A 21,653-nucleotide genomic window follows, 5' to 3' on the forward strand; every position below is an offset into this window, starting at 1 on the left:
TTAACTGCCGATAATGTACCCAAGGTCTACAAGTATTTATTCACCTTAACTCCTAACAGAAGACAAGTTATTCTTAATTTTGATGGAAGAACCAAATTTATCCATTGTAGACTTCATTACGTTAATTCGTTTGTATGCTGTAAGAAAGGCAGCTCTAGGAGATTATGATCACTTAGCTAGGAATTCTTTATTTGTACGCCTTATCCTTGGAATTTTGTCTCCTGCATAGCTCTGGCAGTATTATCAAGTAGATAATGAAGCCAATAACTGCTAGTCTGCGCCATCCTAGAGAAGCTTGCCAATTGCTGATTAGTTATTGCACAACTCAGAATCTTGAAACTTTTGAAAAGTCCCTATAACGTGCAATGCACAAGTTAGGCCTCAAACATGTTGCATCTGTTGGTTGATTTTCGGATCTTTTATGGACTTATGTTATTGATATATATATATACTTTCTGCCATTATCCCAATAAAATTGTGTTCTCTATTTAAAAAAAAAAAAAAAACACAAGACATCAAGAATACTTAAAATATTTAAAATATAAGAATTATGTAGTGTAATGCATATTCAAAATCGAATTTCCTACTCAGAGATGGATAGATTAGGTGATTACAGGGGAAATAGTATAAACATTAGGTGATTACAGGGGAAAGAGTATAAGCGAGAACTCGCGAATCTGAACCCTCACGCTTAAAAAAAATAAATCGTATTTCGTACTAGATATCTTTCTTTATTCATAGTGGTCTAGCATTCTACATTTCTACTTCTTGTTCGACTTCAATTATTTATTCTTTAATTTGTGAACTACAACGTGCAAATAATTTAAGTTACAATTAGATGGTCCATCCAATGAATCAACCGATTCATAGGGGTTGAAACCGCCACTACCCTCCTCGATCCGGCAATCACAATCTTTTTAGGCAATTTCCATTGGATCCATTGACTGACCTGTGAATGAGAGAAATCTGGACGAGGAGGCCTAGCTCCACGTGCATTCAAGAACGAGCTAAACTTGGAGTTTGGATGAAGGTTTTCCCGCCAAGTGTAAGCCATGCATCGTCCTTCTCACCCTAACAAGACAACAACCGCCCCACCTGGCTTCTCCCCAATCCATCTGAATCCTCTATATATTTTGTTTCACCAAAATCATCCCAACCCCATTTGGTCATTCAACCGGAAGGAAGAAACACCGAAAGGGTTCTCATTAAAGGCTGAGAAATCATGAGCAGCGGTTCATGCAACACGGGCTGTGGCTGCCCCGTTCCATGCCCTGGTGGGGTTTCCTGCAGGTCAGTCAATTTATGCTTGTTCTTGCAAAGTCCTTCGACTGATGTCTCTATGGTACTTGACGTTTTGCCTCAATGAAAAATATCTCGCAGGTGTGCAACGGGACGCAGGGAGGATGATCCCAGCATAGAACACAAGCGGTGCTCGTGCGGGGAGCACTGTGGCTGCAACCCTTGTGCCTGTCCTAAAGGTACCAATATCACTGGCACTGGAAGAGGCGCTTGCCAATGTGGCGTTGGTTGCAACTGTGTGACTTGTGCAGCCTAGGGGGAGGGTTCCTACTTGCTCGTATGCATGTTGATGGAAGGTCGTAATCTAGTGATGTAATGTAATAATAGACTAGTAGTTCCCACGTAGTTTGTTTCAAGTCTAGACAGTGAACTACGGGCACCCTTTGCTCTGATGTATTCTCCTATTCTGCATGCTATGAAATCCTTGTCACTACGTGAAGGATGTTACTAATAAGCAATTTCAAGTATTTATTACTACTATCTTTTGCATACTACAAATACATCAAGAACCATCTTTTCTTCTTTTTGTTTTTTTCTCTTCTTCTCAAATTCCATAATTTAGCTAGCCGTGACTTGAATCCCATATTTATTCCCTACCGTTTGGACGCTCAGCCATGAAATCAACTGAAACACAGGTGTAAACTTCAATATGGCACTAACATGGGACTAGTCTTTATCATCACCTGCATTGATGCTAATATTCCAGGGAATGTTAATACTCCTTTCGGTTCATGAGGCTATTATGGTGCTAGAGAGGACATGATGCTGCACCAAGAGGAATCCAAATCTTTGATGAGAACATTTACTAAGTTGAATTTGTTTCTTGTTTTTTGGGGGTAAAGATGCTGCGATAAGCATCTGTGGTACTGCGATAAGCATCTGTGGTACTGCAATAAGGATTTGAATGTAGATTTTCTTTGGCAAATGCTCGGTAGTTTTAGTGTAAGTTGAACAAATTTTACAAGATTAATGGATTGTTAAATGCGTCACAGGATAAATGTTAGTGAATGTCGATGAATAATATATGCATGTAGATTTAGAATATGTGGTGTTTTTTTTTTTGAAATCTGAATTTATTAAATTACTGAATTATTAAGTACGTACCCAACTTGACATAATTTATTGTTAGAATATGAATGCTGAATATAGTATGCGTCGTGGATAATTATAGACGACTGAATTTCATATTTTTTAATTTCTCCATATTGTTATATTTTGTCAGTAATATGTGTGACTTAATTTTTATTGAAAATAAGGTATTAAAAAATGAAAAAAGAATGGACCACTTTACTTGAGAAAAAACAAATTTTAGCATAACTTTTAATAGTTTCTTTTGTTTCTTTGTTAACATCTGTAGATATCGTAAAAAAGAATTATTTTGACAAAATATTTTAGCACAATTTTCAATAGTTTCTTTGTTAACTTATAACAAAAATGGAGTACACTTTGTCTTGCTAATTTAGAGTAATCAAATTAATTAAGATATTCTATCTTTATTATTCAATCCATCTGAACATGTTCAGATCTGAACTATCAAATTTAATTTTAAGTAGTGAATTAGGTTATAAAACCGGCCTTTGGTGCTTGCTTAGGAAAAAGATTGACATCAATTCCTAAGAGTCTCAAAAACTGTGAAATTTCGTCTAATCTTTTATCTTTCTTCCAATAAAGGTATAAGCTGCTGGTTAGCATCATTTGGAACCTCATTATATACCCAGCGTTCAAAGTGTACACAGTAAGAAGCTAAAGGCGAAGATGAGAAACTTGATTCGTACATTTTCAGGAGAATTTTGAAATTCTCCAAAATAGATTGCAAGGATTTAAAAATGTTTCAGACCAACATATCCAACTGCAGCATTAACAGCAAGAATTGAGAAAATCTGTCAAACATATGACAGGAATTCGACTCATGCTTGTCCAGGATTCAATTGACACTAATATGTGAGAACCCATTGTGACAACAAAGTATTCAATCCAATCCTTGATGAAAGAACGTAAGCATATTAATGAAAGCATTCAATATTTTGGGTCAATGGTAAGCAAAATTTGCCCCGAGATTTAGCTCAATTGGTAAGAATATTAATTAATGTAAACAAAACACATATCAAGCGCGAAGTACTCACATAATTTTGATTCCTTTGCTTTTCATTACTTCTGTTAGATGTAAAATCTGTAGACAACGTACATACTGGGAACAATTACCATATATAGACCGCGGACTATGAAGCCCTAAGACGATAATGATAATAATTTTGAACAAAAAAGAATACCATGATATTCGATGTACTGAATTGAGATGACAGAAAGGTGAGAACCCATTTTACAAAAGAAAAAGAAAAAGATTATGCACCACCTACAGATTAGGGGTTTGAACCCCTACAGGCTAGACCCCTACACCTATAGTAAAATTCAAAGAGCGTGTAATAGCGCACCCCTTTGGTTTAGACATGGAAATCTCTCTCTCCATCCTTTCTTGGTCCAGTTGGATCTTTTCGTAAATATTTTGGAGTAGTAGGTTAAAGTAGGAGTAAAAATAGTATAAGAGTTTACAATTAGCAAAAATAAAAAAATAAAAAAAATAGTGCAAGCAATGGAGCCCTGGAAATTGGTGAAATTAACTATGGTAGTGGCCTCCAAAATGAAGCTTTGTCATTTAAGAAAACGTTCACCCAGGGCATCATTCGCATAGTTTTTTTTTTTTTGTTGGGGGATACTCATACACAGCTTATTATATATAGCAATATTAAAAAGAAAAGAGAGAGATATTCATTAATTAAGAACTCATGGTCTTAGTTTTTATTATTATTATTTTTTAACATCTTGGAGGGGTCATTGTAAACTCTTCTAATTTTATGGTCTAATAATATAGTAAAATTTTTTGCCTCAAAAACAAAAAAGGCTTTGAGGTTGGAGGGGTGGGTAGATGATAGATGAGCAATATATTTTTTTGTGGCTTTAGGGGGGCCAAAGCTTACGTGAATGGAAGGCTTTGGGCTTTAGGGTGCAACGTATAATTGCACGTTTTGGCTCTTTTCTAAAGGAGCTTTTTTAATCTTTTAGATTTGATGCTTTGACTTTTGGACTTGTCCAGTGAAACTTCTCTTTTTGGATTTTAAAGGTAAGTCGCCCCACTCACATGGTCTGTTTCTTGACGTATCACAAATCATTCCATTTCACTTCATCAGATAAAATCTCTCAAAGGGAGGGAGGGGATAGATTTGTGTTTGTGGGAAAATGACCTAAAGATTCCCCAAAACTAATGGACCCCATCATTCTTCATGGATTGATGATTAGGGTTTGTTGAGGCTTAACTTTATCTTCTTAAACATACATCCCTGTCTGATTTATAAATAAGATAAAAAGGCTAAGTCCTACCATGCCATGCCATTCCATGCTGCTGTTTTTCCTCCTCCTCCTCTTTCTCTTTTCTCCCATCTCGTTAGATCCTTCTTCACAAAGTATATGTCAATTCAAAGAAAGCTTTTTGGTTGTAAATAGAACTTTTGTTATCTTTATTCTTTCCAACGTGTGTGACATGTTAGTTGTTGCCCCCCCCTTACAAAGCCCTTTTTGGATGTCACTTTTTGTTTGTTTTACATTCCATGTAAACTCTATCTTTGGTTCTTTACCATTGGAAATCATGCAATATAGTTTATGCTCATCCTCTCCTCCAAATTTGTGACAGTACATCCCATTAACGTATCCAACAAAAAACAAGAATCCAAAATTTGCTATAAGCTCCATCCAAGTGATCACCCCTCCTCCTCAACCTATCATAATAACTATGTGGCAACAAGAAACATGATTCCAAAATTTGCAATTACATCCATCAAGCCATCAAAAATTGCGGATTTCCAAACATAAAAGTCTAAATTAATGATAATGAATCACACACACACACACACACAAACACAAACACCACTATCATGGCATGCTTTTCGTGTAGTATTAGTTTGTCTTTGATGTATATATGAGGTGAGATGAGATGATCCACTAGCATGGTTCGAACTGATTGGGAAGCACATGGATAGTAAAAGGGTCTTCTTCCCAGAAAAGGTTAACAAATTGCTACCAAAAAGAAAAAGAGAAAGGAGATGAAAAGAAGAGGGAGGAGATGAAAAGAAGAAAAAGGGAAAACAACCCATGCTGGCTCAGTCCTAATTAATATTGGTAAACGTACTTTCAACCCCCTATTCAATTGTTATTTTAGTTTCTCCCTCGTTGGAGGAGAATAAAGGTAGCATTCGAGTGTCTCGTTTGTGTGGAATAATGTTTACTGTGTACAAAGTGTGTGTGGTGTGTGAGAGAATAAGAGGACATGTGAAGCTGCAGAAGAAACAACAATTTCAAAAGCACAATGACAATGGAACTATGTACAGCTTTCCATGGTTGGACTGATAAAATAAATAACAAGTTTAGCTTTTCCTCTTGCAAGTGACAAAAACTTTACCCTAGCTAACTTGGATTCAAATGGAGCAATAGAGCTGCTGGTCTGTATCTGTCTCTTTCCAGTTTGGCTACAAGTGCTCCTACATGCCAATTAGCTCCACTATGATTGCTATTTCTCTTGATTGAGAATGTGTCCTTCTAACACTGTACCCCAGGAATGATCAAGGTAGAGAAATAGTGATTATACATCATTGAGGTAGCTAAAAAATTAGGATCAGAGGTCACATCAATTGTTTTTGTGTAGTCAATTTGCAAAATACAGAGGTGGTATTGCATGATTATTTTCTGTGTGTTTTTGGATTCAATGCAGCTGTAAATGTTGTACTAGGATCCTTCAGGGAGTAAAAGTTGGATCCCCATTTGCCTTAATAAATGTAAACTCCTTCAACTATTTTACTTGATAAAAGTAAATGCCGATTCATTATTTGCCTTTTGTTTGTATTTTTCCCTTGTTGATTGTCCGTTATTAGTCCGATCCTTTGCAGGAACTACCAATTTTTGTCCTTTTTTTTTTAATTAATGATAATTCTTCTTCCCTTTGTTAATTTATCAATAGGAATTCGGATTGCTAAGAGCTCGTTCGAGCTTAATTTGTTAACTAGTCAAACCAAGTTTGAACAATATTTTACGTTCAATAAAAAAAAAAATTCGTTCAAACTAGGTTCGACAAATAAATAAGTTAAATTTAAATAAAATTTCAAATTCATTAAAACAATCGAATAAGATTTAACATTAGATTCTTCGGTTTGACTAGATTCGTTTACACCAACCACAATTCATTTCATTTGTAAGTTACTTTTAGAATCGCTTGTTTTTCTGATTTTGTTTCAGAGTTATTCAACTGATAATAATTACCTGCTGCAGCATATCCGCTCTGTCCCAAGAGCATGCATGCATATGTATCTAAATTTTGAAAAAAGAGTGACTGGAGGGGGACCATGGAGTTTGTGGATTTCTGCATCAACAAAAATATCATTTCATAAGTGGATATGCAGTCTGAAAGATACCTTCACTTACTTTCCAGTTGGACCTGATAAAAGTCATTATTAGAAATCTTTTTTTATGATAATTAACAGAAATTAATTTTGGTGATTACTGGGAAAAATATTAGGCAATTTATTTTATTTTTATTTTTTTATTAACCTCGTTAAGAAAGAAATTTATTTTGATTGCCACAAACGTTGAGGATTTTTTTTTTTTTTTAAGTGAGTTGGAGTTGACATTCAAGACAAAGCCCAATCTTCAACAGGCTGGTAACAATTGGAAATATTTGTAATTGGAGCCAAAGTCCAATGATTTGGTTCCAACGACTCGTAGGCCCAGTCCAAATGACAACTGGAAGAACAATCCACAATCTCTAGGGCCCTTTGATGTCCAAAGTTTTCCACTTTTTTTTTTTTTTAATTGGAGTAGACTGCACTCAGTCATAACGAAGAGGTAATCCAAACTAGTAATAGTTTTCTTGGACTATTAGGGCATTTTCTTTTGAAACTGAGAAGTACAAAGGGAGGACGAAGAATGAGATGCATAAAAATCATTCAAACAATAAAGCGAGTGCAAGCCCTTCCAGGGTAGCCGACCTGGTCCTAGTGGTGTAGTCTCTAGTTAAAGCATTAACCAGAGTTCGAACCTTGTAACAAAAATGGGAAATAACCCAACAACCCAACTAAGGGTTGGTGCCTGAAGTGGGGCCAGACCCTTTTTTTTTGAAAAATAAAATAAAAAAAAATAAAGCAAGTGCAAAATTAGGAACATCAATAATGTTGTTATGATTGTTAAACCAAATCATAGGTCCATATGCCTTACCATAATTATCATGTTCATGTACAATTGAGAAGTTAGATGGCATTTTTTTTAAACCAGATTTGGAGCCCAGAAAATTAATGTGTGACCGGTAATGAGGCAAGACATAATTAATGAAAGAAAACACTTTTAAGTATGCAGCTGTCTGAAATGTGGAAAAAAAATCCCATGAAGGGCCTCTTATCTACTCATTAATCCTGCACAAAGCTCTCTAATTGTATTTTCTACGTAATCAAGAAACCGAAAATTTTGATGGAAACAAGAACGTAATGGAATCCTAACACAAACATGCCAACCTGAACAAGATCCTACGTAGTTCTTCATCTTTTCCAAAAACCTAGCGAGACAATCTTCATCTCTGTTGACATTAATGATCGTTGCAGATTGGACATAAGCCGAAGCTGCATGCTTGAGCAACTCATTTCGGATTGAGATGTTAGAAGAGTCCAACATGCTGCCCTCGCTACAGGCTGTAAGATTTGGTGACGAATTCAGAAGTAGGTCTTTCAAGCTTGTGTATCTAAGGTCATCACCACCGTCTGAATCTTCTTCTCCGGAGATCGTCGAGTCGAATCTAGGTTTAAATGAAGGTAACTTTTTCAGGGCAGGAAGTTCAGTACCCATTTTTCATGGATCATGTATGGTTTGTTTTTTTTACAAATTCTATCAATTCATGTCTCTAACATTTCTCTATTCATATGTCTCTAACTCATCATAGACGACCACATTAATGTTCCATTTAGTTTACAGGCTTGAAGATGAAAAACTTTGCAGATAGTGTATGCTTCAGGTTCAGACAAATGGCTCCTTCTAGTGTAAGTTCACCTGTTTTTGAGGAATAGATTATACACCTCAGATTGAGAAACGGTCATCTCTTGGTTCTGCTATAAAGTAGGATATTTGCTTTTCATGGGGTACGTTTATATTCTACCAAGATGGTACTATTTCATTATATGCCACTATAATCATGGATTTATTCTTGCCGACTTCGAGTTCAACTTATGCATTAAACTTGGTATACCATCCACGAAAATTTTGAAATATACCTTAATGCAAAAGAATGAACTAGCACTCGACTCTCAAAAGCCTCTAGTCTTTTGTACAAATGTGAAAGGATTAACCCGATGCCTTAGAGTAGCTCGTTGAGCTTTTAACTTCTCCATCCATTATCAAAAGCATTAGAGGAAGATTACATTTTGTTACGTGCGCAAATACAGATTGCTCATTTAACTTGACCTCGTATCTATAGGAAATCGAAGGGTGAATACCACAGAGCTAATTCAGAAACTATGGATCTAGGCATATAATTTCACCTCCCAAGACTTCATCACGGGACCTCTTCAAAAGAGACAGAAAGTAAGTCCTCTAGGAGCAATTTTAGCTCCTCTCTTTACTACAAGGGTACCATTAACTTGAAAACTAAAAGCTCGAACCTACAGCACAGAAGCGTGCATCTGGACCATTCAAGGAACTCAAGAGAGTTCTCGCAAAGCCCTGGACACTGCACATCATCTTAAGCAGAACGATCAATAGTAAATTGTGTATCACTGATCACAGGCAAATACACCTCTTTTCCAGCCTTTTATTCATACAAAGGTACTTCAGACCTTACATTTGAACATTATATTAGAACGATTATGTCTACAGTGTTCACAATCAAAAGCATCTCAAGCCACTTCTAGCCTAATAGCTGAGGACAACGTTGAAAGGGAGAGACAACAGCTACCATCTTCATGAATATATACCAGGAACCACCAAGATAGGGAGGGGAATTTAACAGAAGACCATCCACATCCATTAAAAAGTGACCAAGTGCTTGACATGCTAGACAAGTGCATTCAACAGAAGCTTTCCATCATGCGAAGTTAGGTCATGTGAATAGCGGTTCTTGTGTTGTGATCAGAGGGATCAGAAAACACGCCAAACCACTCAAGTTTGAGAAGACAAAAGACAAACATATAGTATGACATTTCCACCTTATGTCATCTATGAGCCTATCCCAGGCTTTTCGTACAGAGAGAAAGAGATAGAACAGAAATACTGCAATACTAGACTATCTCAACAGAAATAGGCAGCTTCTCTCAGAATCGCACCAATACAATGGCAACATCTAGAACACAACCAGAGTAACTTACTATGACATATGTTGTATGAAAAAGCCAAGGAACTACAAATGCTTGGACCTTTTTCTGTGCACATTGAACAGGATTAAGATCTGCTTCATAATTAGTACAATCATTTGAAGCAGCTTAAAGTTATTAATCATTCTATTCAAAAAAGAAATTTCCACATTTCAATCACTGTTGCTGGTTCTGATGGTGCTAATAGCCTCAATGTAGTCAAAGAGTGAATTGATCCTAGTAATGACTGTCCTCCCTATTGCAGATTCAATCAAATTAATCCAAGTCATAATGCATTATAAATGAAAAGCTTTGTAGTAAGGTTCAAGGAAGGCCAACTTTAGTTTTTGAACATTGGACCTTTTAGGGAAACCCTTTTATGAAGCTTCTTGCCAATCTACCTCTATGGTTTAACTTGTACGAGCAACTTTGTCCATGTACAAAGCAAACACCAAGAGTGGTAAATAGCTCATAGAATTCGATGCATCCATGTAGAAGTTAGTGTTTCCAATTGCAGATTATGTTAATGATGCATCCATGGAGAAGTTAGCGTTTCCAATTGCAGATTATGTTAATGATCTTTTGATTTTTACTTGTTCAGGAAGTATAAATTCCTTGCAAAGTAAGTAACTTAGGATGCAAGTTTGTAGTGTTATTGATGGCTATACCAAAGTGTAAAAGGAGAAAGATAAATACAATATGGAAGACAACTTATCATCATGGAAGGGTAATTGAAGATAACTACCATCTGGATCAAGCCAAGTGAAAGACTTAAAGTGTCATAAAAAATCATACATCATCTTCAAATGTATATGGTCACCAACGTGTCAAAGATTTTAAAAATCCTTTAGTTCCTTTCTTCCTTGTCTTCTTCTTCCTTTTTTCTTTTTTCCTTTTTAGTTTCTGCAGTAACTAGGTGAAATAAGTCATGCAGCAGAAATAAGTTCCCTCAAAATGGCTCTAAATGGACTTCAGGGCCCCATTATCCAAAATTCATCTTTACAACCAGATCTGACAATTTGTCTATGCATTTGACTGAAGAAACTGCCTGACAACAACCCATCCCACTCCCTCAATACACATAACACCATTAAGTATCTTTAAATGTGTAATACCTAGTAGCCACCTTCTACTCTTAGCTAGTCATTTTTCATTTCTTCAAAAAAATTGCCCAGCTGTTTGTCCCGTCCAAAGACCTCCACTAGTAAATGAATCTTGATACTCAATCAAATTCAGATGAAGAATCATCACACGGTCTCATCAAAGATCAAACACTAGTATTAGACCCTCAATTGCCTCATCTAATCCTTTTTCCACACAAATTGATCATCGCCTTTAACTCCAACCTTTCCAATCCCAAGTCAAAGGACTACTGACACAACAGAAGTTTCTTACTGCAACACTTGATCTCTTTCCATCATTCTTATTTTTACTTTTTTTATTTTCTATTTTTTGAAGGGATTAGTGTCGTTTTTGGCACAAAAAGTATCTCCTAAGATATAGTACCAATACTGGGTCAGAAGGCCTGAACTTGCCACACTCAGAACATCAAAACTCTCCCAGTGCTATTTTCTCCTAGAGCCTGCCTGCTAGTATGACCTGCAACAACGTTTAATCATCATTATCATTTATTTTCTTGTCAGTTGTTCATAATAGCTAACAAGCAGCCTTAAACCAATGTTTCCAAATTTTACACCCAGAAAACCTAAATAACCTGACATCTAGACTTACTTTTGGACTCTATTCCAAATGTATAACCTCATAATACTTGATGGCCATAAATACACAAAAAATCAATATGGGAGAAAGGAAGCATCTAATTACTGGATTAACTTTCACTGTTTCAGTTAACCTTAGGACCATCTTATCCAGGACAATACTTGAGCCATTCTGATATAAGTATGATATATTGTTAGCTGATTGGCTCTAAAGTTTGCTTTAACATTCCATGACCGTTTAGAAGAAGCATTCTTCCTTTTCAACGTCAAAAAGTGTAAAATCAATACCTGAGGAAGAGAATCCACAAATCTGGGATGCTCTGGTGGTTCTTCATGCTATAGCAACTACAAAGTTGCATTGTTCTCTCAGTCTAAACCCAAAGAGATGCACTCTATTGGAAGTGGAGTAACAAGAGTCTGGGAGATCAATCTCAGGAAGCAATAAAGAAAAGACACACTGATATCATACGAAGCTTATAACTACAAATCTAATTGAGGAAACCGAAAACAGTACAATTAAATCTCGACAAAAGATTGTCATACCTTGTCATAATGACAAAATTTCCCCTTAACTACAAAAGGAAAATGATATGGGAACAATTTTTCTTTTCTTCCAATGAACCTTGAATGGCTGAATCAAAAGAACAAGCAATGCAACTGCAAAATATCACCAGTTAGACACTACCTGCAAAGCCTCTACTTCAGGTCATACTCATGTATGTACAGCAGATATGGAATGCACGCATTATGGAATCAAAGATAGCAATGCCTCCATACATTCACCGGATTGTAACAAACTTATTCGTTCCATGCTTTGCCCAGTGATTCCTTAAATCAATTGGGTTAGAAAAATTAAAACCTTCTGAAGCAAGTTTCTCCAAAACCTTCCTAAATGCTCCCAGACTCATCTTGCGCCCGGCGATCCTGGCACCACGTCTTTTAGCACTCATTGGCAAGGGATACACAGACATGCCAGTTGTACAGCAAGCAGACTGCCATCCACCAGCACCCCACCTATAACACTGTTGAGCATTTCCAGTGCACGTGCAAACTGGTATGGGAATCCCTGATATATCCATGCTGATTCCATTAATGATGACTTCTGCACTTTTCTTGGGAGCCCTTGCCCGATGTAAAGATCGACTAGACTCTTCTCTTGGAGGCTTAGGAGCTTTCTTAGGCTTCTTGGCTTTTGGAGATTTGGGGACTTTACCACCTCCCCTCTTCTTAACAGCCCCAACAACACCTCTAGTCTCACAAATTTCTTCCTCCTGAGGACCAACATCGTCATTATTCAACAAGCTGCTCTGCTGAATCATTTGGACAGAATGAGCTGAAGACGTTTCTGGCAAGACCCCATAATTTATTTGGGGATGATGGTGCTGTGAATGGTGTTGGTTCTGTTGCTGGGGATGGAGCTGGAGCTGGTGCGGGTGCTGGTTATTTGGTAAGGCATTAAGATATTTTTCTCTATGGTTAAGCCAAACATCCCTCATGTAATCCACAGGAATGGAGGACTCTGAAATCCCACCAACACGATGATGGTGATAGGGCCCCCCATTGGTGGAGGGCGCCATTATCGATGAATAAGCCTGATGGGGATGGGGATGGTGATGTTGATAAGGATGATTCTCCCTTCCCCCACCAAAAAGGGGTTTTTCAGTCATGGTGGACATAAGCTGCAAGCCTAAATGCCCAGCACCCTTCAGGGCAGGCGTTGGAGTTGGCTCGAAAAACCCCCAATTCCTCAAATTCATACTGCCATTGCCGTCCATCCCAAAAACAGCAAGAACCAACAGATTGCCAAAAAAAAAAAGATTCAAAATCTTTCAACAACTCACCTACTATTTTCTGTCGTTTTCACGGCCAAAGTGAAAATTCACAGGATAAATCCCCATTCATGATTACGAACCCTACATAAACCACACCGGATAAAATGGCAAAAAGAAAAAAACGTATATCTTTAGAGAGCATGATGAAGAAAAATACAGCATATATAGATTCATATCTGAAGACAAAAGTCAATGCATCTGTGCGTGTGAATGTGGGATACTGAAATGCTAATAAAAATAAATTCTGCAAAATCAAAAAATCTGCACTTGTTTTAATGTTTTCCTTTTTTCTTTAAATTTGGAATCTAATCTTAGATCTCTGTACAAAGTTATCAAACAAATGCATGTAATGGAGTGGAATGATAAAATGGTTAGCAATGAATTGAACTGTAAAAAAGAGAAAGAGAGCTTACTGCGGACTGAAGAAGAGGAGAGAGCCTGGCTAGGGTTTGTGATTTGTGCCTCCCTGTGACTTCGAGTAACGAGAGTGTGAGAAGAAAATAAATGAACCAAAATAAAAGAGAAAATATAGCATTGGAATTTGGAAATGAACTAAAGTGCAATTTTAGAAACAAATGTCCCAAACACTTTGAAAAATGAAAAATATTTGGGGGAAAAAAAATAAAAGAACGCTTCACTTCCACCATTGGGCTTGTGTTTGTGCCAACTGCATGACATTTTAGCTTGTCTTTAATCACTGACTTTTTCTTTTCGTCACAAAAAAAGTTAACTAAGTTGCTTTTTTGTATGAATTAGGTATTTTTTAAAAATTACACTGCAACATTATATTTAAAAAATTTTCTAGTGAATTAAGTCGTACGGATTATGTGTTTCTGAAAATATATTTGAAATTTATTAAAATTTAAAATTTTACGGAGTTATTTTTTCAAATTTATTAGATTTTATTACCTCCCATCATTGCCAATTCCTCTCCTCGCTCTTCACCCTCTTCTCCTTCTTCCATCGTTTCCACGCTTCTCCCTTCTACCCTACTCTTCTCTATCGTGATCGAGGAAAGGAAAGGAATGAGAAGGGGGCTACGAGGGAGAGGAGGGGAAGAGGGAGGAAAAGGAAGAAGAGGAAAAGGAAGGAGGGAAGAAGAGGGAAAGGGATGGTGATAATGGAGGAAGGAGCAAGAGAGGAGGTGATGGTGGTAGTAGGAGAAGAAAGAGGTAGTCTATTTATTTTATTTATTTGTTTTATTATGTATATTTGAGATGGTACGTATTTTGATTATTTTTGGAGGTGTTTTTGTAGCGTGTTATCATAGACTTTAAAAACAAAAACTTCTTTTTTCTTAAATACTAGGCAGTCCAAGCAAAGCCACTTTTGAAAAATATTTCGAAATGAATTAAAGTGCAATTTTAGAAACAATGCCCCAAACCCTCTGAAAAATGAAAAATATTGGGGGGAAATATAAAGTAAAACAAAATAACCCTTCACTTCCTGCTTTGGGCTTGTTTTGTGCCAACTACATAATATAGGGTTAATCACATTTAATCCCCTTAAGGTATATCCCATTTTTCAGTTTACCCCATAACCTTTAATTTTGCTCACTTAACCCCCAATAGGACAAAATTGCCCTTGCATTATTTTGACTTTTTCTTTACCTTGTTTTCCTTTCTTTTATTTTTTTTCTCTTTCTTCTTTATTTAATTCTTCTTCTTTCCCACAAAAATTTTCACCTTAATGATTGAAATTAAAAAAGAGTAATTGCAGAGATCTATCTTCTCCTTAAATGATTAAAAAAAATATTCAAATCACTTTCCTAAAATACAATTTTTTTAGCCTTTCAATTCTTTTAATTTTGGGTTTTCCTCTTTCCTTTCTAATTTCTCATTTTATTCTCAAGAAAATATCATAAGATGAAATTGTTTTCCTTTCTTTTATTTCTTTTTCTCTTTCTTCTCTCTTTCATCCTTCCCGATAGAAAATTCCATTTCACTGAAAATTTTTGTTTTGAGTTTGTAATTGCATATTTCTAGGTGAAGGTTTAAAAGGCATCAAAAACTAATTTTTATTTTTTGTATGATACCACGTGTCACAAATTTCAATTGATGATTATTAATCAGGTCACAATTTCATCTTAAGATATTTTATTGGGAATAAAATGAGAAACTAGAAAGGAAAAAAGAAAATCCAAAATTAAAAAAATTGAAAGGCTACAAAAATTGTATTTTAGGAAAGTGATTTGAATATTTTTTAAATTATTTAAGGAGAAGATAGATCTCTACAATTCCTCTTTTTTAATTTCAATCATTAAAGTGAAGATTTTTGTGGGAAAGAGGAAGAATTAAATAAAGAAGAAAGAGAAAAAGAAAGGAAAACAAGGTAAATGAAAAGTCAAAATAATGCAAGGGCAATTTTGTCCTATAAGGAATTAAATGAGCAAAATTAAAGGTTAAGGAGTAAACTGAGAAATGGGGTATACCTTAAGGGGATTAAATGTGATTAACCCCATAACATATTAGCATGTCTTCAACCACTGACTTTTTCTTTTCATAGCAAAATGTTGTTTAAGGTAAACTAAAATTATATTTGTGTGAAAAATATTTTCTCTCTACTTTCTCTAACAAAGATATCATGTTTGTGCATCTTATTCTTAATTTTTTTGGTGCTTGGCTTATAAAAATAGTGCTAATTATATCTTCTACTACCATTTATATTTGGGTTATTATCACTTTACCCCCTTAACGTTTGGTGCTACTATCAATTTCTCCCTTAAAGTTATCTTTTAGCCACTTTATCCCCAAGACTAACGGTCAAACTTAACGGACTTTGTTAATTAAAGTGAAAAGATATGTTTAACCCTTAAAATTATTATTACTTTACCCCCATAAAATATAGTCTCATTATCAATTTACCCCATAAAGTTATTTTTTAGACAATTTATCCTACTATTAAACCAATTTAACAAGTTAAAAAAACTTTAGAAGAAAATACCCTTCACTTTGCATAATAAAAATAATAAAAAATTTAGAGTGACTCTTCTCCTTTTTAGTATCAAGAAAAAAAGTCAAAATATTAATTTCTTTCTTCTTGAAAATCTTATTAATATTGAAAAAAATAGAAAGATGGAGAGGGGGAGGGGGAGAGTTCAATTCTTTTTTTAAAAATTACAAATAAGAAAGAATTAAATACTGTTATTATTTTAAAATTATGTCATTTTTTTGTTTACCACCAAATTTCAATTCTAATCCCGACAACCTTAAAGTAATACGATAATGTTAGACTTTTCTTTATTTTATTTTTTTTGCAAAATCTAATTTTTTGTCTCCTTCTTTCCTATCTTTTTTTCATTTCCTAGTATTAATAAGTGTGAATTTTTTTTTGAGAAAACCCTTTTATTTTTATGTTTTTCGATCTCATAAAGTGAAAAAAAGGAAGAATAACCATTCCAACTTTTTTATTTTTAATTATATATAAAAAAGGGTAAATATATTTAAAATTTTTTGACCATACTAGTTAGATTAATGATGAGGTAAAATGCCTAGAAAATAATATTAGGAACTAAAGTGATTGTATCACTATAATCCAAATGAATAAAGTGATAATAACAATGTAGTAATACTATAAAATAAAAGGGTAGTTTTGTAAAAAATTTCTTAACATGTTTAGTTGAATTACTTATGGGGGTAATGTGATTAAAAGATAACGTTAGGGGGTAAACTGATAGTAGTGATATAGTTTAAGGGGATAAAGTGATAATAACCCTTTATATTTACAAGATAAACGTTTGCATCTAGAACAATTAATTTCAAATAGGCATTTCGGTGTCTATTTTTCAACTCATACTATCAAAATCATTCTTTTGAAGTTGGCAGAATAAATTTTTATCACCTTGACCATTTTTTTTCAATGTATTTGGCGTTCAATTCATTATTTATGTAGTTTGCCTTTCATTTTCAAAGTCGGTTCAAGGTAAAATAATACTAGCATCTAGTTTGCTTTTATTAAGTGTGTGAACTATGAATTAACAAAGGTCTCAAATCATGAGTTTCTTCCAAATGCAATTCTGCTTATCGTAATCAAAACTTAAATAGGAGGTTATCCATATCTATTTTTCATCTATATTTCAAGCATATTGAACAATCTTGCACAAGACAATCAACAATTCAATCAAATGATATCGAGCATGCTTACCATCTCATTTCGAGAAACAAATGCATAATGCAATATAAAATAAACGACTAGCATCTTTCAAAAGAAAAAAAGATCAAAAAGGTGAATGACTAGCAAATTGTCGAAACAATTCTTTTTACAATTTCTTTCATATCATCACGTATGTTTTTATTCCAAAAGCTATTGATAACTATAGAAAATTATCTAAAGCACCAGAAATTTTTTTTAAAAAAAAATCGCACATAATTATTTTTCCAGGTTATTCATTTCTTAAAATTTTTCAGGGAGGGTTCTTTTCAAATACTTACTTTTTGGTGCAGATTACAGCTTTACTGTTTTATGTCATGCAAAATAAGTGGCAAAAAGGAGATAAATGCTATGATCAATCAAACATAAAGCTGCATGCAACCCTATAAACTATTTAGAGAACACAAAATACTTCTGATTTTAATTCTCATTGAAACCATGTTTGTCACATTTCTTCATTATGCACTCTACTTGCTTTGCTTTAACATTTTTTTTTCATTTCTTGTACGCTCAGATAATATTTTACCATTTTCGTTTTTAAATATATAGATGGCAAAGTAGAGGAAGAGACTACATAATGCATGAGCATCCAAGAACCTCAATGAGGTTGAACAATTTTATCGGATTCTCAGCCAGTAATTCTAAAAATACCACAACTTTTATCGGATCCCTCAAAAAAAAAAAAGAAAAAAGAACCAGGTCTATAAATTTCATCTCTTAAGCAAAGTATTAGCACTCAGTTTCCATATCCTCCACAGCCTATTTATGCAACACAAAAAATTTTCCGTTTGAATTTCTATTTTTAAGAGTTTTCGTAAAAAAATATATCATAATAATTTGATATATATAAAATAAAAAATAATTAAAAAATGTATTCACGAAAAATAACAGACTATTCAGTTCGAGAGACTAGGAGCTTGGAAAGCCATTTACTACTTAAGGTGTCATTGTTTGGAGGTAAAGATGAATGCTTAATGGACCCAAATATGGGCCTAGTCATTTGATGGGTTTCCGAACTAATGTCGAAGAAAGAAGACCAATTCCACATACCCCAAACACCCCCACCCAAGAAAGGTGAGTGAATGGCAATTTCTGCAGCCTACATACAATGGCACTCTTTCCAATTGAAGATGAAGTCCAAGGAAGATAAGTAGTGTTGTTTTAAGATAATTTGTTATACATTTTATCTTTTTCTTTCCTTCCTTTTTTGGTTTAGTTTCTGTTCATCCTCATTTCAAGACACAACTGTGCTGACACAAAAAACACTTCCTTCAAAAAAAAAAAAGAAGACACTTGGGATAGTGATTAACTATGCAATGATCAATTATAGGAATTTTTTCTTTTCTAGAGGATCCCATATTCAGAAGATTTTGCTCTGACCCACTCACTCGTTCTGCAGTCTTCTTATAGCGCTCGTACCGTGCATGTGGTCGCCCATTGATGCACTGACGAAGCACTATCTGTTGCATATTGGCTGTGGAAAAAGAAGGAATAAAGTTCGTTGCCACCAAAATCTCTGCCTGGATATTGTAGCGACATATCAAGTGTGCCATCATGAACACAAAGCAAATAATGCTTCCATATTTCCAACTCTTACGTCAACAAGCAATGATTGGATCAGAACCACTTCTTGTGTCCAGAAATGTGGAAAATAGTAAATGAAAAATGATTTTTTACGTGGTTGTTATGTGATCGTAGATGTCACATGAAACCTACATTGTTCGATGGGAACAAGAGTATGAATTGGTTATCAACTACAGCTTCTTCTTTCTTTCTTTCTTTTTTTCAAAAAAAAAAATTGTTTGAATTCGTCTCCAGTTACCATCATGGATCAGGACACGCTTCTGGCAGTAGCGGAACTAAGATCTATAGCCAGCAGGGGTAGTATTACACACTTAAAATGATGTTGGTAATGCGCAAAGAAAATTTTGATTAAAAATTATGTTTTATTGTGAATTTTTTGTGTTGTGAAAGTGTTGAAGTTATTTCTTATTCAAGCAGTTATCAATTTTGTGTTTTAATAGCTTTAAAACATTTGTTCTATTAAAGAGATTGTCTAAGAGAAATTTGGTTGTTTAGGGAGACCAAATGAGGAGAATGAGGATTTCTTGTAATATAGAGAGGCAAAGTAAAGAGAAAAGGGTACTATTCAAATTTGAGGGGGTGCAATTATGATAAAAATATAAAAAACTTGTAATAGTTTCAAGGCTATTTTTTAAAATTTTGCAAAGTTGAGAGTGGGAGGGAGTGATTACCAACCCTCAACACGAAGTGGCTTCGCCATTTGCCTCCCGGACTACAGATCATTGAAAGCGATTTTTACAGATTGTTTATCGGTACAACTCTTATATCGACAACATAATTTGAATACAGATTTTTTATGAAGAAGTGGTCCGCGTTTCTCACCTACGGAACCAACTTGTGTTGGCTATGTCACTATAGCTGTGTTTAAAGGTCAATCAAATAAAGGTACTGTGTTTATATATCTTTGGTTGGGCATAATCTTAATTAGGTTATGAGTTTCTAGTTACCCAAAGCAACTTTACTTTTGATATTAGCATTATAGAGGTTCCTGCTATTCTGTTGCGAACTTCTTTTGACTGTTCGGTTTTCGATAAATTCAACATTTTCTCCTACTTCAGATCGCCGAATATCGAGATGCACTAATTTCCATCTAAGGTAAAAAAAACAGCTTTCTAATGTGACAATCAGACTCTTTTTCTGCATGCTAGATAGAATAGTCGTTAGGACCATAACTACTGTCTAATTATGTTAGACAAGCAATCATTTCCTTTCATCTCTCGTAGATCACCATATCTTAGCGAAAAAAGAGATGCTAAACTGAGATTTGACACAAAAAGGTAGTGATTGAAGAGGGAAATATAAATGATCAGTATATTAATAATTTTTCTTACAGTTGCTTCCAAGACTCATCTTAGTCGGAAGGAATATTAATGAGGAGAGTTTGAGGTTCTTGATTTGAATATCAAACCCTTTTCTTTCCCATTTTTCTCTTACAAGACTTGTAGTTTCCCTTAAAATTTTTCCTATATACTTAGTATTTCTTTTTTTAATACTAACAGGTCTGAAAGTATAATACATATGCAAAAATAATTAAATTTTGATAGAAATTATATGACGTGCATCTAACTATATATATCAGTGTAGAAACACTTTTTACACTTGTATAGTGTCAAAAAGATTGATCTTTATAAGTAATTCTCTATATCTTGTCGATAGACAGATTACTTTAGCACTAAAATTTTAAATAATCAAGAATTAATCCAAACGCATGTATTTGATTAGTCACCGAATCGGTCGGTCAAATCACGTCGGGGTGTTAAAGAAAGGTTGAACTTGTATTATCTTTTACGTGTTAATTAAGACAACTGCTGTTTACTATGCTGCCTGTCTTTTTCTACACACAGTCGAAAATCATTTACTTTATGCTCAAATCATTGATCGGTTTACAACTCATTTAAAGGTAATAGGAATGTAATTAAACAACCTAAAGCTTTTTTACAACGTTTTGCATTGCATAAACGGCTAATCAAAGAAACTTAGCAACTCTTTGAGATTATTAATCCTTATTAACATCAATACTTCCACTGCCATGCTGCATCCTGTTTCTCGTTCACCTTTTAAGAAATGAAGAAAAGAACACAGCCATCCAAAATTTGTCGTCTGATACGTGTTGGCCAATCAACAATTCAAGGCATATACACTGATTGATCCCATGGCAGTGCATCTGGATATCATTATGCTTCACACTCCACAACACAAGTGGAGAAAGAAAGATCGAAAAAGATGCAGACAAAAGCCGAAAGGATTTGAAGCCTACCATATAACAAAAGGGGCTGATAGGCAATCTTCTCCACTAGTGCTCAAAACTATTACTACTATATATTCCCATGTATTTGCTGCCTATTCCCGAAGTGCATTATTGCGTTAACCCCATACTGTTCACTTGTCCCCTACATGCCCCCTCACCCCATCCCTCTCTTTGTACATCCTGTTGCACACATAGATATGGGATGGTAATTTAACCCATTCCTTCGATTCTTTATATATATATATATATATATATATATATATATATATATAAAGCTTCATGGGAATATATGTTAAATTAGAATGCCTGCCATTTTAGGCAGACAGGATCCTCTGTCCAATATTTTGTGTCCACTTCCCTATCTAATGCAAAACTACGTAGTTCCACTTATTATATCTGCTGATGTGGCACATAAAAAAGAAAGGCTGTTTGGCTGCCTTATTGGACAGGA

The 21,653-nt window shown here is 34.8% G+C and overlaps 2 protein-coding genes across 2 annotated transcripts; one reads left to right on the top strand and one right to left on the bottom strand.

Moving 5' to 3' along the window:
* Window positions 1-1,146: 1,146 nt before the first annotated feature.
* Window positions 1,147-1,779, top strand: LOC113768870 (metallothionein-like protein 4B). The gene is made up of 2 exons (XM_027313378.1): window positions 1,147-1,290; window positions 1,381-1,779. Exons 1-2 carry the CDS (start codon window positions 1,223-1,225, stop codon window positions 1,553-1,555), a joined length of 243 nt encoding a protein of 80 aa, XP_027169179.1. The 5' UTR covers window positions 1,147-1,222; the 3' UTR covers window positions 1,556-1,779.
* Window positions 1,780-11,852: 10,073 nt separating this feature from the next.
* LOC113767878 (protein BASIC PENTACYSTEINE2-like) lies at window positions 11,853-13,745 on the bottom strand. Its single transcript, XM_027312080.1, has 2 exons — window positions 13,635-13,745; window positions 11,853-13,302 (listed from the first exon to the last, which is right to left on the bottom strand). Exon 2 carries the CDS (start codon window positions 13,162-13,164, stop codon window positions 12,169-12,171), a length of 996 nt encoding a protein of 331 aa, XP_027167881.1. The 5' UTR covers window positions 13,165-13,302; window positions 13,635-13,745; the 3' UTR covers window positions 11,853-12,168.
* Between the last annotated feature and the right edge of the window lie 7,908 nt (window positions 13,746-21,653).

Source organism: Coffea eugenioides, chromosome 4 (genome assembly GCF_003713205.1).
Source record: "Coffea eugenioides isolate CCC68of chromosome 4, Ceug_1.0, whole genome shotgun sequence".
Lineage (NCBI taxonomy): Eukaryota > Viridiplantae > Streptophyta > Magnoliopsida > Gentianales > Rubiaceae > Coffea > Coffea eugenioides.

Excerpts from the sequence above, each read along its gene's own strand:
- LOC113768870 (XM_027313378.1), top strand. The coding sequence starts at position 1,223 with ATGAGCAGCGGTTCATGCAACACGGGCTGTGGCTGCCCCGTTCCATGC. Across the intron at positions 1,291-1,380 it reads CCTGGTGGGGTTTCCTGCAG|GTGTGCAACGGGACGCAGGG; the intron begins GTCAGTCAATTT and ends AATATCTCGCAG.
- LOC113767878 (XM_027312080.1), bottom strand. The coding sequence starts at position 13,164 with ATGGACGGCAATGGCAGTATGAATTTGAGGAATTGGGGGTTTTTCGAG.